Source organism: Dunckerocampus dactyliophorus, chromosome 1, assembly GCF_027744805.1.
Source record: "Dunckerocampus dactyliophorus isolate RoL2022-P2 chromosome 1, RoL_Ddac_1.1, whole genome shotgun sequence".
NCBI classification, from domain to species: Eukaryota; Metazoa; Chordata; class Actinopteri; order Syngnathiformes; family Syngnathidae; genus Dunckerocampus; species Dunckerocampus dactyliophorus.
Window position 1 is genome coordinate 5,637,366 of NC_072819.1, and position 18,193 is coordinate 5,655,558.

General features: G+C 40.4%; 1 protein-coding gene across 1 annotated transcript; it reads left to right on the forward strand.

Annotated features, from left to right (window-relative positions):
* The first annotated feature begins 1,531 nt into the window (after window positions 1–1,531).
* nsfl1c (NSFL1 (p97) cofactor (p47)) lies at window positions 1,532–15,754 on the forward strand. The gene is made up of 9 exons (XM_054794395.1): window positions 1,532–1,662; window positions 5,389–5,492; window positions 5,711–5,788; window positions 6,861–7,026; window positions 7,098–7,193; window positions 10,721–10,830; window positions 10,912–11,049; window positions 11,336–11,506; window positions 14,256–15,754. The coding sequence occupies exons 1-9, from the start codon at window positions 1,561–1,563 to the stop codon at window positions 14,416–14,418; spliced, it is 1,128 nt and encodes a 375-aa protein (XP_054650370.1). The 5' UTR covers window positions 1,532–1,560; the 3' UTR covers window positions 14,419–15,754.
* Window positions 15,755–18,193: the final 2,439 nt, after the last annotated feature.

Here is an 18,193-nt window from a genome sequence, read left to right on the forward strand (position 1 = left end):
AGGAGTTAAATAAATCATTGCCTTTTTCCAATAAATTATCAAGGTCCCGTAAATCACAGTGCAATGTTAGCATTGTGGGATTTGGGCTCCAGTGGTTTGGAACTGTGCTGACCTTTAAACTGGGCTGTAAAACGCAACATAAGACCTTGACCTCACCCCCCACCCCCATAGACAGCACTGTCACTATTTACTGCTGCCCGCCAGGAGGCCAAGTAGACATATGATGCTGACTTGACAGTCCAGTGACAAGAGCAGCTGGACGGCCATTTTTGCTTACCTCTGCTGCAATGCACACAATGAAGTGTTACTGATCCTAGTGACAATTCTTTAGACACTTTGGTGATTTTTTGTGTAATTGAAAGCCTTCTTCCTCTCTTCCTTTCCAGCCTTCTGGTCTGTGTGCCTCATTGACATGGAAGTAGGCGTTATTGCCTCATCGTGTGCGCCCTCAAGCTAGAAACAACGTTCAAAGGCGAAACAATCTGCTGCTGTTTCTTCTCACTTTAATGCCCCCCCCCAGTTCATGTTATGCTTGTTTATGCTTCTATTTTAGTGTAGCATTTTTTCCGCTCTAATAGACGCCGTGCCCTAAATAATTACTGGATATGTTGGCATCTTGGAATGAATAGAAGCGTACCTCCTTTTAGTGAGGAATTGCACAGAAAGCCTATACAGTGGATTCATTTAATACAGGATAAAATTAAAATACAGTAATTATTACAATAAAATTGTATGTAAATGTAGTCAAATATATTTTTATGTAATTATTTTGTGAAAAGATCAGAAAAAAAAACATGATTGAATAAGGCCTCCTCCATAATAAATTCCTTATGAATCCCTCATAGAGGACACATCCCCTCTGCCGTTGAGTTGTTTGTTTGGCCACTGGAAATGTATTTCTTGAATTATACAGAACTTCCAGGATGTGGCAAAAGTGGACTCCGTGTGTCAGAGGTGAGTTTCACACTTGAATCATACCCGCGTCAGCAAACTTGGGAGATTAAAATTTGTAATCAAATGTGGAATTAATGATGATTTGCGGTTTTGAGAGGCTCCGTGATTCTCAGTTTGCGGAGATGAGATGGAACGGCATGGGATAATGGGAAGAGACCATTATATATACCATTATATCGTATGACAAACAATTCAGCAGCATTAGGATCAATAACACAACTACCATAAGTCTTTGACAAAAGTATTTGAGAGAAAGAGAAAAAAAGAGAAACGCCTTTATGATGACATGAGGAATATTAGAACCTTTTCAGACGAGAACAAGAATGGTTTCTTGTCATTTGAGGACACATTGCCATCTTGTGGTCAGACGTAAACTTGCAGCACAGTAAACAGCAAAACAACGCACAAAAAAATGGCCAGAAATGGCCAAAAGTGATACAGATTACAGATTTGCATTTCATAATTTATATATTGAAATCGAATGGCCTGCACTGTTTATTTAGCTTCGTCTTTGTCGCTGATGTGATTGGGACCAACTAGGAACCAACGTTCGCTGCTCGTTTCCGGGGCGGAAGCGGAAGCATCGCCGAAGTTGAGCAAAGCAAAATGGCGAGCCAAGAGGAGTCTGTGCGGGACTTTATTAACGTTACTGGCGTCGACGAGGAGAGGGCCCGCTTTTTCTTAGAGTCTACCAGTTGGAATTTGCAGGTACTGTTTTGACGCCTATAGGTTGGCGGTGTTTGCGGGGACATGGAGATATTAGCTTACACGCAGCACCGCAATCAGTTAGCTTGCCCGGCTATCGTTAGCATGTGTTGCCGGCAATTTATGCAAGTCACTGACTGACAATAGCCGAGCCTCCCTTTGCTATGTGATGACGAAAGGGCAGATATATCGATGTTGACAAGAATGGTTGACACAAAATGGCATATTCTTTGGAAAACACACATAGGCGTTAAATGATGGCGCACCCAGCAAGCTGTAGCCGTTAGCCCGGTGTCGCCTTGGTGCTTTGAACAGGAGCTTCTAATGACAGCGTTTCATGTCCTGATGACATGGGAAAAAAAGCTCCTTCAAAGTGAACAGAAACTCACATTTCACTCGCAGTATTTTGCATGTGAATCCCCCACGCTAGGAAGTGAGCAGACAATACACAAAGATTTGTAGTTAAGTTACAGCATCACAGCAAAATGAAATTACAACCTATTTGCTCACTTGTTGCTAGGCAGAGTTCACAGTTAGACATAGGTATGTATGCAGCCACAACATTGGGAACAGGTTTATATCCCGGCGCCGCCTGCTGTTATGTTTGTCATCAACTAGTGATAGCGATTTGGCAAAGTTTAGCCACTACTATGTGAGTTATGATTGAATATATAGCACACAATGACTCTCTTCTCTGAGAATGCTTTTGTGCTTGTGCACACGCAGGTTGCCCTGCAGCCTTATCACATTCGCTGCTTGGACGCTAGTTTACAGCCATGCACCCTCGATGGACACAAGCTCGAACCAGTTAAATACCTACACATAAATCACATACTGACCCACTCAGGAAGGAGTACACACCCCTGCGTGGGCCTATCTCAAGCATAGCACTTAGCTTGGACACTTCCTGGTTTTCATCACTGCCTGCTAATGTGAGCAGGAGTCCAGCATGCTGTACGTTTCACAAAAAGATTTAAAAGACAGAAAAGTGTATCTGCCTGATTTCTTCTTGGGAAAAACAACCCGGTTGTTTCAGTATGCTGAGAAGTTTTATCTATAATTCAAGAAAAATGTGCATCTCAGCTAGGCCTGTCACAATATTCGATAAAACGATTAATCGAACGATAGAAAAAAACGAGGTCGATAATTTTGGTCGATAAAATTGACATGTACATTCGCCTGTTCCATTTTCTCGTCTTGCTGTAGCACACAGGCTGGATGAAAAGAGGGTTCACTCTGTTTGTGTCTGAGCGCATTAGTCGATCAGTAAAATAAAGGGAAAGAGTGAGCCTCTTTCTATTACTACGAGCTACGTAATAATTGAATACGCTGAGTGCTAGCAAGCAGTTCGCAAGCAAACGCTAATATGAATGAAAGCACAAAAGCGATAGTTTCTAAGCCGAATGCCACTGTTTCAGTGTGGGTGTGCTGTGGGGCATTCGTCCCAGTGGTTGGTGCTTACTGGGGCGTTTGATCGGCGAAGTGAATGTCTAGTGCCGGGCGGTGCGAGTTTGCAATACCCAGGGTATGTGAAGTGGTGATTCCTAAGTGCTATAGAAGGCATCTTCTGTGCCTCACACAGACATGACACAGTGATGATTGAACGATAAACTTAATGATAATATGGTCTAAAAAAAAAAGGTTAAAGTTTTCAACTATCGTCAATAATTTATAGCACAATTATCGACCAGCAAAATTTATCGTGACAGGCGTAATCTCAGCTTTGTCATATAGGTGTAAAAGACTATTATTAATATCAACTTCACTCTTCGCTCCTTTTTGTTTAATTTGACAAATATTTCAACTTTCTTCTCAAAGAATTTTTGTAAATTTTCTTCTCATAATATTATGACTCTATTCCCATAATATTATAACTTTTCCACAACAGAAAATTTCCAAGAATGACAACTTTTATTTTATTTTGCATAATATAACTTTTTTTTTAAACAAAAGCATATTTTTTCATTAATATTTCAACTCTATGCTGCTAAAATATAATTTTCCTCATGAGTTTATTCTTAGAAAATTGCAACTTTTTTCTTGTTAGATTATGACTTTTTTCTCTTAATATTTTTGACTTTATTCTTGTAAAATTGAAGGTGATTTTTTCCATTTCTGCTGTCATTTTTTTTTGTTTTTTTCATTTTCAGGCTTTTATTTTTCAAAAAAATGTTGTTGTAATTATGACTTTACCTTGATATTTTGACTTTATTCTTGTAACGTTATAACATTTTCCCAAACTGAATTTTCCAAAAATGGCATGTTTTTTTTAACATGTTTTTTTCCCCCACTTTATTCCACTAAAATGACATTATTTTTCCACATAATATTATGACTTTATTCTCGTAAAGCTGCAGCCTTTTTATTTTGTTCGAATTTCTCTGAATATTTTCACTTTATTCTTGTAAAATTACATCTGTTTTTTCCCCAACTATTTCAACTTCTTGTAAGTTTTCTTCTCATAATATTATGACTTTAGCACTATAATATTTTGACTTTATTTTCTGACTTTATTTTTCCGCAACCTCATTGTCCAAAAATTACAACTTTATTTTGTTTTCTTTGTCATAATGTTATGACTTACAAAAAATGTTTTTCTTTAATATTTCAGCTTTATGGTACTAAAATGACATTTTTCCTATGAAAAATTGTGACTTTTTTTGTAAGATTTAGACAACTTTAATCTTGGAAATGCCATCTCAACTCCCCAAGTGGAGGAGTTTAGGTACCTTGGGGTCTTGTTCACTAGTGAGGGAAGGATGGAACGCGAGATCGACAAGCGAATTGGTGCGGCGTCTGCAGTGATGGGACTCTACATGGGTCTGCTGTTGTGAAGAGAAAGCTGAGGCAAAGCTCTGAATTTACTGGTCGATCTATGTTCCTACCCTCGCCCATGGTCATGAGCTTTGGGTAGTGACCGAAAGGACAAGATCAAGGGTACAAGCGGCCGAAATTAGTTTTCTCTGTAGGGTGGCTGGGCTCTCCCTTAGAGATAAGGTGAGAAGCACTATCATCCGGGAGAGACTTGGAGTAGAACCGCTCCTCCTCCGCATTGAGAGGACCCAGATAAGGTGGCTTGGGCATCTAGTCAGGATGCCTCCCGGACGCCTTCCTGGGGGTGTTCAGGGCAAGTCCGACCGGTAGGAGGCTTCGGGGAAGACCCAGGACACATTGGAAAAACTGTCTCCCAACTGGCCTGGGAACGCCTCGGGATCTGCCGGGAGGAGCTGGACGAAGTGGTTGGGGAGAGGAAAATCTGGGCCTCCCTGCTTAGGCCACTGCCCCCGCAACCTGATCTCGGATAAGCGGTAGAAGATGGATGGATAATCTTGGAAAATCACTGCTGATTTTTACATTTTTTCTGTTGGTTTTCTTTTTTTTTTTTTGTTAAGTAATTATTTCTACTGTAGAATGGCCCCCGGGCTGCACTTTGAACACCCCTGGTGTGACAGCCATAAACACTGTGTGTTTTCTTTGACTTCAACACAAATTTACCACCAATTTCATACATTTTATTTTGTAGTTGTGACAAACAGGGTTTTTTTGTACAATCTGTTCTATTGGTAACATATACTAGCTGGTGGCGGTGGTGTTGTTATATCTTTGTTATTTGGAGCGAGTTGCATCCAGTCCCTTTAAGGGAATGATTTCCAAACAGCACTATATATAAAAGTAGAATGGGACACGTCTATTCATTTCACGACTAATCTTGTCTTGTCGTGTGGACAGCTTGCACTTGGCAGCTTTTTTGAGGATGGACCTGAGGATGACGACATTGTGACTCTGCCTCAACCCGAAGGCGGCTCCTCTGTATCCAGATCCACCGGTCCAAGGTATAATACTTCATTACCAATTTAAAATAACTGGTCAGAGGTGGGACGAGCTTTTCCCTCCCATGAGGTCATAAAAAGCAAGCATTTGGGGGCGCCCCACCCCCAAGTTGAACAAACAAATGGGGGAGGTGGTAGATGTTCATAAATACATATTACTGATACTACATGATGAAAAAGTACCTTTTAGCATGACGATGTTTTCTTGTTTCCTTTATTAGCTCTCAGCACAGAGTGACGTCCTTCAGAGACTTCATGCATGAAGCTGAAGACGAAAGTGATGAGGAGGAAGGTCAGAGGTAAGTTGGGTCAGCTCACAGACTTGTCGGGCCCTAGGAAATCCATTTTATATCTTCCCAAATTAATTTTTTCACCATTTAATTTTTTTTTTTTTTTTTTTTTTACAATTCTGTTTTTTTGACCTGTTACTTATTTTACCAGCATAGAGCACGGGCTTTATGGGTTAGTGACTCAAATGTCTCTTGATTAAGTGCAAAAATGCTTACATTTACTAATTTACTGACAATTTTGCTCATTAAATAAACAGATGGAGCTTGGTGAACTTCTCTAAAGCGAAATGATCTCATTCAATACCAAATACGCGGTTATGTTTTTGTAAACCCGAATGCCCAATCCGTATTTATGTCTTTTACGTTTTTTTGTGTGCGAGAGGCAAAAAGAAGTGATGATGCAACTCTCCACTAATACATTTCACTTCAGAGCCGTTTTAAGACATAACAATGGCCACAAGGTGGCAGAAGTGCATTTGATAAGAGTTCGGCAGAGATCATGTGGACAGTAAATACATGACAGGGAGGAGGAAGTGAGAGAGCGTGGAGGAGTGTAGCGTGTAGAAGGTAATACATTGTAGGGAAATTTTAACGCATGTACACGCACACACATGCGCGCGCGCGCATGCGTGCACAGACATAGTTCAGTTCCAAATGTGAAAATTGTAAATAGTTCATGGTGTTATATTTGTAAATACATTATTTTCATGTAAAACAAACCCTTATTTGAGTTGTTTATGTTGTGGCGTAGTTGTTTAGATATTTGAGTTGTCATAAAGGCCAAAAATATTTGTGTCAAAGTGTAAGTTTGCTTGAAATGTATCTTTTTGCAAAAAGATGGTTATCTCTTTTTTTCTAGTCGGGAACTGATATTTTCCTGAAATGTACCCATGTTCTACTGCTCATGACTAAAGAACGGAAAAAGGTAGAAACGTTTTTTTTCCACAGAGAGCTTGGCTGGGGTAAAAAGCGTGTGAATGGTTGTCAGCCAGTTATAAAACAGGAGATAAGGAATTGTGATGCTGATTTTTCCTTCCTGTATTTAACCTGTGTTTGGTGGTCATCATGCCACGATGTGCAGGTTCTTTGCGGGGGGGTCCGAGCGCAGTGGGCAGCAAATTGTGGGACCTCCTAAAAAGAAGAGTCCCAATGACGTGGTGGAGGATCTTTTTAAAGGAGCCAAGGAACACGGAGCCGTGCCCCTGGACCGCAGTGGGAGGGGCCCGGGGGAATCGAGCAAAGCTAAAGTAAGTGAAGAGAACACCATGACTGTGCTTTCAATGAAAGACTGCCTCGACGTGCTGTCTGGTCTTCTTAGGCCTTTGATGGAGGTGGATACAGGCTGGGAGCAGCTCCTGAAGAGGAGTCCACATATGTGTCTGGAGGGAGACGCGACGGCAACGCACAACAGGACGTGAGTGGTTCCCATGGTGATTCCACCCATCAAATTACCTAGATCAGGGCTGGCCAAAGGTTTCTCTGTGAAGCCCCGGTCACACCGCCCGAACTTTGCTGTAGGGTCCCTGGAGCGGTGAAAAAAATTCATCACCGCTCGTAACCGCGCACCACTGTTTCACAGAAGTTGGCCCCCGTTAAGGCAACGCCGTATACGCTTGGCCACCGCTGATGGTCCCTCCTACCGCTCCGAAAGTTTTGAGCTGCACAAAATATTGCCAGCGGTGGGAGCGGGCAATTTTCCGCTACGGCAAAGTTCATCACTGCTCCAACAACGCCCAGTCAAAGTTTGGCGCCGCTAGACGGAAGTTTGTGGACGCTTGGATCCGCTACGACAACGCAGAAATCTTGAACGCTGGACCACTGCTGCTTCGCCAGCTTTGCCCGGGTGATAGTGTTTTACGAGCGGACACGGGATTGCTGGAACGGTGTCAGGCGTTGAAGCAGCGATGAAGCAGCAATCCGTTGCGGTGATGAACTTTGGTTTGCCGTTGGTATGGAAGTGTCGGAGGCGGAGCATAATTTCGCTATAAATACAGGGAGCAATGGACCAGGAGCCTATTTGGAATAGCCGTTGAGTGCAGACCTCAGTTATATCGAATTTGCTCAAAGTTACAGTCAAACTGTACTACCATGGATGCTGAGAGACTTGCTATGATTGATGCACTAGTCCAGCAGCAGAATCAGAACCTCCTCAGATTGCAACAAGCTGTTGACAGAAGGAGAAGAGAGAGGAGGAGAGACAGAGTTGTGTGGGTCAGACAGTTGTTGTGTTTGCAGAGACACACTAGAGGGCACTGTGGGACTGCGAATGAGGATCCACGAGCCTTCCAGCAAGTCATGAGGATGCCACCAGCCCGCATGCACAGAACGCCGCTTCATCGACGCTCGCATCACCGCTAAACCAACGTTCGCTACCGTTAAACCAACACTAAAGCAACGGCGGCTTCAGCGGTGCACCGCTAGGACAACGCCCGTGTTTTCTTTTTTTTTTTTTTGCTATTTTGTGCGCGGTTACGAGCGGTGATGATTTTTTTCGCCGCTCCAGGGACCCTACAGCAAAGTTCGGGCGGTGTGACCGGGGCTTTATACTTTACAGAAAGTCATTTTCTCCCAAAAAAATCATTAGGGATGCTCTGATCAGGTTTTTATGCTGCCCATACCGATCATCCATGGAACATACATTTTTACATACATACATTTTAAAATAAAAAAAAACATTTATTTTCATAGCTTATTTCAACCCAAAGAAAGCGAATATGCTTCTTTGTTTTACCAGAACATGAACAAAATGCTGGTATCCATAACTCCCATTTTGTATTTCAGAATGCATTTCTTTCTAGTCTTTTCACATTAACTGAACACCTGATTGAAAATGAGGCTTACAGGCGCCTCGTGGTCGTCGATCGGAGCAGCCGTACAAATCATACATCTCCAAGAGTTATGGTATTTATTTTCGAGAAATAAACATTTTCTAGAAAACTATTTTTATAAAGAAATAATTTTTAAGAGTCTAGAAAACTCTTAACTTTTCCAGTTTTTTTCCTAATTCCTTTTTTTTATAAGTTGTTTTCAAGAAAAAAGTGTAGTTTGTCCGAAGTCATTTTCTCAAACATAAATCATACATTTCCAAGCGTTATGAGATTTACTTTCTAGAATACTGTTTTCAATAAAATAAATACTTAAATGAGTAAAATCTAGAAAGCTATAACTTTTTTCTGATTTTTTTTTTTTTTTTAAGAAAAAAAGTTGCTTTCAAGAAAAAAGTACCGTAAAGTCCGGTGTATAAACTGCTACTTTTTAAAAAACCTTGTGGCGTATACAGGCGTGTTGCTAATCTATGGCTAAATTCTAATCTTGTGACATCAGAACTACTACTAATTGAGCCTGTCAACCCACTGAAACTGCAGGAGGTCAGTATATGTAGCGGTGTGGAAAAAGTGTTTGCCCCCCTTGAATTCCTTTTTTTTTTTTTTTTTTGCATGTTTGTCTCACTTTAATGTTTCAGATCATCAAACAAATTTAGTTATTAGTCAATGACAACAAAATGTAGTTTGCAAATTAAACTTTTTAGTATTAGGGGAGAAAAAAAATCCAAACCTACATGGCCCTGTGTGGAAAAAGTGATTTCCCCCTAAACCTAATAACTGATTGGGCCACCCTTAGCAGCAGCAACTGGAATCTCTTACAGCACTTTGGAGGAATTTTGGCCCCTCATCTTTGTATAATTGTTGTAATTCAGCCACATTGGAGGAGTTGAACCGCATTTTTAAGGTCATGGCACAGCATCTCAATAGGATTCAGGTCAGGACTTTGGCTAGGCCACTCCAAAGAGTTCGTTTAGTTTTTCTTCAGCCATTTAGAGATGGACTTGCTGGTTTGTTTTGGGTCATTGTCCTGCTGCAGAACCCAACTTCCTTTCAGCTTGAGGTCACAAACAAATGTTTGGACATTCTTCTTCAGGATTTTTGGGTAGACAGTAGAATTCATGGTTCCATTCATCGCACACAGCAAGTCTTGCAGGTCCTGAAGCAGCAAAACAGCCCCACACCATCACACTACCACCACCATATTTTACTTTTGGTAGGATTTTCTTTTTCTGAAATGCGGTGTTGCTTTTACACCAGATGTAATGGGACACACACCTTCCAAAAAGTTTAACTTTTGTCTCGTCAGACAAAAGCATTTTCCCAGAGGTCTTAGGGATGTTTTCAAGATATTTTCTGGCAAAATTGAGATGCGCCTTTATGGTCTTCTCCCTTAATAATAAAAAGTTTCATTTAAAAACTGCATTTTGTGCTCACTTGTGTTGTCACTGACTAATATTTAAATGTGTTTAAATGTGACCAAAAAAGTAAAATCAGGAAGGGGGCAAACACTTTTTCACACCACTGTAGTCATTCATACAATGCTTAAACTTGTTTTCAAGTTTAAAAAAAAAACAGTGTTTAAGGTATTGCGGCTTTTATTTAGTCTATCAATTCCATGTAGCCGAAACCCTGAACATTATTCTGGTAAAATGGTGACATTCTCTGTTACATAAAAATGTTTTTCTTTTAAGATTTTTGGATTTTGGCGATTTTTATTTTTTAGAATGTGCTGTTGGCCAATGAGAGGGCAACAAGCTCTGAACTAGATAGATGTACTTTGAATTTTGGTATCGACACGATACCAAGTAAATAGAGGGCCAATATTGCCAATATGATACTTGTCACTTGGACCCTTTGAAGATCATCGAATGATGGGTAGAGGGTGTAACAGGTTGAGTATGTATGAAGGTGACGGTTGGGTTCATTTTGGGAACAGTAAGGATGCAATTGCAAACTACTGGAAGCTCATTCCCCAATATCATTGAACAATTAAAAATAAAGCAGAAATATTGAGTTCTATGCAAGCCGTCAGTTGACGTCTGACTAATTCCTTCCATGCATTGATGCAAGCGTTGCGTGTGAGTGTGTGTTTAAAAGAATAAAGTGTGTATGTTAGGTACATGTGGTGTTGAAGCTGTGGAAGACGGGCTTCAGTCTGGATGACGGCGAGCTCCGAAACTACAATGATCCTGGCAATGCTCACTTCCTCGAGGCCATCCGCAGGGGGTAATTATTCCCTTTTGATCATTGCCATATTATTATTATTATTATTATGATTCTGATTGTTATTTTGGCTTTGCGCTGCAGGGAGATTCCCTTAGAGCTGAGGCAGCGTTCTCGTGGGGGCCAGGTCAACTTGGACATGGAGGACCACAGGGACGAGGACTTCAGCAAGCCCAAGATGGCCTTCAAAGCTTTTGGAGGGGAAGGACAGAAACTGGGAAGGTGAGATGGTAGACTAATGCAAACCACTAAACATGAATTTATAAAACCAAAGCTTAATTACATTTCTACACCAGTGTGACCTGCACTGGAGGGTGAGTGAAGTGCTTTGTTCAAAGACAAACCAGCAATGACTGGGATGAAGGAAGCTGGGTTGAAACCCTCAGGTTTCTGCACAACCTGCTCTTCCTCCAGAGTCACTGCCGCCCCCAGTGATTAGTTTGAAATGTACATATTTCTCTGTTCAATTGAATAAAAGAACCCTCTCTCTCTTGTCTTTCTCTCCCAGCGCCACCCCAGAGTTGATTTCAGCTCCCGCCACCTCCCAGCAGGACCAGGCAGCCAATGAAGCCCAGGCCAGTGCCAGCGTGAGCCTGGACACCTCTCAGCCCGTCACAAGCATTCAGATCCGACTGGCGGATGGCGGCAGGCTGGTTCAAAAGTTCAATCATAGCCACAGGTGACTATAGTCCAACCCCAGTAACCCCAATGCCACAAAAATTGGACAATTTGGCCTTTAGCCTACATTCCCTGAATTAAGATGAGTAATAATATTTGTATGATACATAGATGAATACATAAATCACTACAAATGATCAAATGAATAAATACAAACTATACACTAATCAAGTAATGGATAAAAATAATAATTAAAGATATTTTCATTATAATATAAATATAAAAATGTTAGTATTCAAAATATAATTATAATGGATTCGATTTTATATAGCACTTTTCAAGGCACACAAAGAACTTCACAATGAACTGAACCCATTATTCATTCACTCCTCAGTCACACACTGGTGGTGTAGCCACAGCTGGGAACTCCTCTCTTACGGAGCGTGAATGGAAGCTATCAGGGTTGTCTTAGTTTAGCAGAGCATACTAGTATGGCTGTATAAGTGTGTTTTCACCGTGTTGTGTTTTAACGCTTTAATGTAATCAAGTGTTTTACCATGTTCGCTGACGATAACGCGATTGGAATTGCACGGGTGACGACATCTTCCTTAATCACGAGCACGGGCATTACAGTTTGTTGAAGATTTCATAGCAATGAGTGCAGAGGCTAACATCCCATTAGAAAAGTTAGCCAGGCTACATTCATTTCTCAGTTAGTGGGCGAAATTGGCCAATGATGTATTGTATCAATAAATGTAAGGATTCTTGGGCGAAATTGGCCAATGATGTATTGTATCAATAAATGTAAGGATTCATGGACATTTTATTAACTAACCCAAAAAGCACACCCTGGTAAAATAAGTATAAAAGGTAAAAAGGAGGGTGTGTTCCAACTATGGTGGGAGCACACTTGTCAGCCTTCCTGGTAAGGTCTATTCAGGGATCCTGGAGAGGAGGATCCACCGGATAGTTGAATCTTGGATTCAGGAGGACCAGTGTGGTTATGGTCCTGGTCATGGAACTGTAGACCAACTCTACACTCTGGACAGTTATGTCTCATTCTAGTCGCTTCTAGGTGCGAGGAATCCAAGTAATAACGCGCTCCAATAATGCAACTTCCAGACAGATGATCACGTTGGAATTAATATTGTACATGTATATGAATTCTATGTCCAAGATGGCAAATGTTATGGCTGGTTGAATGAATGGAGGCTGTGAAAGTGGTGCAGTTGTGTGCATGAGTGTGCGTGTGAGCAGTAAAAACCGTGTGACCTCCTGTCAACATAATTCCGTGCACTATCACTTCCGCACCTATATGTGCAACACCTCCATACCGCCTTGAGGGTGCATGGGAGTTTGCCCAACCAGTCTACATGTATTTTGTGGACTTGGAGAAGGCATTGGGCTGTGTTCCTCAAGAAATGCTGTGGGGAGTACTCTGCGAGTATGGGGTACTGGACCACCTAATTCAGGCTATTTGTTCCCTGTATGACTGGTGCCAGTTTGGTCCGCATTGCCGGCAATAAGTCAGATTCCTTTCCAGTGAGGGTTGGACTGTGCCAGGGCTGCCCTTTGTCACCGATTCTGTTCATTACTTTGATGGACAGAATTTCTAGGTGCAGCCAGGGTATCGGGGGGTTCCGGTTTGATGGCTGCAGGATTGGGTCTCTGGTTTTTGCAAATGATGTTGTGCTGCTGGCGTCATCGGGCCGGTACCTTCAACTCATTGGATGAGTTCCCAGCCGAGTGTGAAGCGGCTGGGATGAAAATCAGCACCTCCAAGTCCGAGTCCATTGTTCTCGCCCGAAAAACGGTGGAGTGTCATCTCCGCGTCGGGGATGAGATCCTGCCCCAAGTGGAGGAGTTTAAGTACCTCGGGGTCTTGTTCACGAGTGAGGGAAGGATGGAACGCGAGATCGACAGGTGGATTGGTGCGGCGTCTGCAGTGATGAAGACTCAGCATCCGCCCGTTGTGGTGAAGTGGGAGCTGAGCCCAAAGGCAAAGCTCTCAATTTACCGGTCCATCTACATTCCTACCCTCATCTATGGTCATGAGCTTTGGGTAGTGACAGAAAGGACAAGATGGCAGGTACAAGTGGCCGAAATGAGTTTCCTCCGTAGGGTGGGTGGGCTCTCGCTTAGAGATAAGGTGAGAAGCATTCTCATCTGGGAGAAACTTGGAGTAGAACCACTGCTTCTCCACATTGAGAGGAGCCAGATGAGTATGGTGAGGTGTTCCGGGCACGTCTGACTGGTAGTAGAGCCTCGGCCTCGGGGGAGACCCATGTCACATTGGAGAGAAGAGACTGTGTTTCCGGAGGAGCTGGACGAAGTAGTCGGGGAGAGGGAAGTCTGGGCTTCCCTGCTTAGGCTGCTGCATCTGTGACCCCACCCCGGATAAGCAGAAGAAGATGGATGTAAAAAAAACGGAATTCTAAAAAATGTTTATGGAATTAGGGACTAGGGACTAAAAGGGCCCTATATATGGTGTTGGAATTGCACTGCTGTTGGTGAATAAAGTTATTAACGAGCAGCAGATGCAGCGTTCGGGACGCTATTTTGACTTGACATTCATATGATAATGATGCTAAAAATTGCAATTAATGAAATAAATGAGTTATCGCCTTTTAATGTGCTATTTTTAACAGCCCAACAAAAAACAGAGTACCCCCAGCATAGAAATATACAGTATACAGTTCATCCAAAGTGATGAATGATTGATCGTTGTCCAGTCAAAAGTCCGGGCACACGTTATCCTTCAGAAACTTAAACTGCTTTGCATGAAGTCCTCCCTGTTGTGTCGTTCCCAGGGTGTCGGACCTGCGGCAATATGTGGTGGTGGCCCGGCCCGCCATGGCCGCCCGGGAGTTTGTCCTGATGACTACTTTCCCCAACAAGGAGCTGTCGGACGAGAGCCAGACGCTAAAGCAGGCCAACCTCCTCAATGCTGTCATCGTGCAGCGGCTACAATGAGGACCCCACCCACCCAACCCTGCTGCCCCTCCCGCTTCGAGGGGGACGACGAGGAGTCACGGACTTGTGTTTGGACCTCTTCATTTCTGATTGATTTTTTTTTTTTTCTCCTTTTGTAAAATGCAGTGAATGATCACGGCGGCCCAAGACACGTCCGCTTGTATCCCAAATCACGCCGTTTGGACCATCATTCCCTATTTCTCTGGCAACAGCACAAAAATTCCTACATGAGTTTTGTTTAGCTGAAGATGGATTAGATCGGTTTCCAGTGAAATTGGCATGATCCCAGCTTAGATTTGCAGGGTAGCTATTGTTTTCTTAACAGACTGATCATGATTAATGATTAGAGGCTAAGCAGACAAGATCTAATAGATTGTAAACACCGCTTTGGCGCTGTGGAAGGTGGACATCATCTTTGCATCCTGGGGCAACATGGGAACCCGTTTGGACCTTGAGGGAATAAATCCATTTTCTGATCAATGTATGAGGAAGCCAGGGTGGGCTTGTCTTCTGTATTATTTGGGGGCACCTGCAGATTTTGTAGAAATAAATGCCCATCCAGGTGTGTTAGTCACCAGGATGTTCACCTCTGCAAGTATCAAAGACATGGTTAGTTCATTTTATTGGAAAAATGTGTGACATATATTAGACGATTCGATACACATGTACGGGTTAAGATACGATTAAAAACAAACATACATTTTAAAAACAGAATGCTTCGATATGAGTCAAGGATTACATTTGTTGACGTAGACATGAATCTTACGTTATAAAATATACATTTTCCAACTTACATTAGAAAATAAAGAGCCAATTGTACAAAAGTGGCATTCTTCCAGTATTTTCAAATGTGTAATAGAGCACATCATATCCTCAAACATGCTGTAAGGCAGGGGTCCACAACCACTGGACTGCAGGAAAAGTTTAGGCACAATGATTTAAAAAAAAAAAACCACACACACACAAAAATAATTTGTACATAACTACATCAAATTGTATGTAAAGGGCTATTAATTTTGGAAATATGGGCCATTTCATTAATACAGTATACAGTTAGAAATCCCCCAAGTTTTTGCATGTTTAATGCGAGCGGAGACTTGTCCGACTTTGTTGGACTGTCCTTGGACACATCAACTCCATGACTATCTGCACATATAGACGACTTTACTGTATTTTACCCTTTTTCTTTTACTTTATATTTGTGGATGCATTTGTGCATGCATAACGGTAAGATCTGATGATCTTATTGAGTGCTAATGTTCGTATTTGTTCTCTGAAAAACAAAAGTCCAGGCTCATGCAGGTGGGTGGTGGCTGTTAATTTGATGTCCCTGTCTTAGTTTTAGACAATACATAATAAGATCAATTACTTGAAGAAAAAAAAGTCATTTAAGTTTGCTTATCAAGTCAGGATGTGTGTGGCAGATGGGCTCACTCAACAGGTCGGATACTCGCGCCCCCATGTTGCTCAGATGTCAGCAAACGTCCACCACGTGACGTGGATCAAAACACAGTAGTGACGGGTGGGTTGAGGATTCACCGCTGGGCCTCATCCCTCAGGTTAATTACAAGGTAAACGTCAATTACAACAGTAATTGCTCGAAAATAAAACAACAAAAATATGAGTTGACTGCCGGTTGAGTGACGATGGGAGATGATTAAGTGTCCTTCATTTTGTGTCAACAAAACATGGAAGTCAAAGCCATCGGGTGCACAAGAAGAGGAAAGAAGGGGGCCAAAATACAGGTATGGAGCTATGTCAGCACCTTATGACCACCGCAGTATGGAATGCATGCGATCAAGTAAGGGAATGTTACAATTTTTATGACTTATTAACTTTTTTCACGAACCAGCAGAACATGTATGGAGAACATTGCAAATCTGTTAATTTAATGGCAAAGTTGCTGAGAGCAACTATGTACTATTAGTGACTGTTAGTACAAAAGTATTTGACAAATCTTAATTTGATCTGATGCTGGTTTTAGAGTAATAGAAATACATGGGAAATTAGTTGTTCAATAATATAATATGTATAATACAATCTAGAGCACTCTAATGTTTAAAAAAGAATGTATTTAGAAGGTCATAAACAGGTTTTCTGCCTTATTTTGGTGACTATAGGGGTGTTATTGCATGTCTTGAGGGCTCTAATGTTTAAAAAAGTATTTAGAAGGTGATAGGTTTTCTATGTCTTATGTCTTATTTTCTCTTATTATGTCTACTATATTGGGTAATAGAAGTGTAAAGGTGACTATAGGGGTGTTATTTCATGTCTAGAGGGCATTAATAAAGTCAAAAAACTTATTTAGAAGGTCATAAGCAGGTTTTCTGTCTTATTTTCTCTTATTATGTCTACTATATTGTGTTATTTCACATCTAGAGCACTAATGGTAATTCTAAAAATTTTAAATTTGTTAAAACATTTTCCAACATTCTTTAGCAATTTTAACATTTTCTATCTTCAGTATTTTTTAACAAAATCTTCCTTTACAAATCTTCCATTCTTTAACATTTTCTAACATTCCTCAACAAATTTCAACATTTTCCAGCATTCTTTAGCAATTTACAACATTTTCTAACTTTTGTCAACATTTTTTTTACATTCTTCAACATTCTTTAAATATTTTCTTACGTTCCTCAAAAAATGTCAACATTTTCCAACATTCTTTAACAATTTCTGCCATTTAAAAAGAAACATTTTCTAACATTTATCAACAAATTTCAACATTATTCAGTAATTTATAACATTTTCTGACATTCTTTAAAATTTTCGGATAGTTTTTAAAACATTTTCCAACAATTCATAACATTTATCAACTTTCCTCAACATGTTCTGACATTTTAAAAGCATTTTCTTCCATTTTTTTTTTTTTACATTTTCTGACACACTTTAACAATTTCTGGTGTTTTTATTTTTTTCATTACATTCAACATTTTTTCAATATTCTTCAATATTTTCGAGCATTCTTTAACAATTTTTATCATTTACATTTTTTTTCTAACATTCCTCAACATATTTCAATTTTATTGAATCATTTCTAACATTTTCTAACATTCGTTAACATTTTCAGATATTTTTAAAAACATATTCCAACATTCCTCAACAAATTCCAACATTTTTCAACATTTTAACCTTTTTTTTCCATTCTTTAACATTTTCCGGTGTTTTTCTTTTTTTTTATATCCTTGAAAATTTTCCAATATTCTTTAAAAATGTCTAATATTTTTAAAACATTCTTTAACATTTTCTTTAATGTTTTCTGACAGGCAAACCTTTTCTATTTTTTTACTTTTTTTTTACTTTCTTGAACATTTTTTGAAATATTTCTAACGTTCATCAACATTTCATAACAATCTGCAGTATTCTCCAAGATTTTTCAGCATGATTTAACACTTTAACACTTTGTAATGTTATTTTGAAACGTTTTCATAAGATAATTTGAAAGTCTTCAACAACATCTAACATGACTGAATATTTTCTAATTTGTTGACAATCTTCAAAATTTTTCAAAATGCTTGAACTTAATATCGAAAGATTAGCAGAAAATATTTCACATTCATTTTGTTCAAAAATTTTCCAACATAAAATGTTTTCACATTCTGGAAGGGTCCAAAATGCTGCATAGAATGAAAATAAATAAATATGTATGATCGAGTTTGTACAAAAGTTTTAATATGATCTAAGACGATAATACGTTTATACGTATATGACGTATGTTTATGTCAGCTGCTGTGAGCCCAGGTCATGTGACCGGAGTGGGTGGGGCTAATGACGT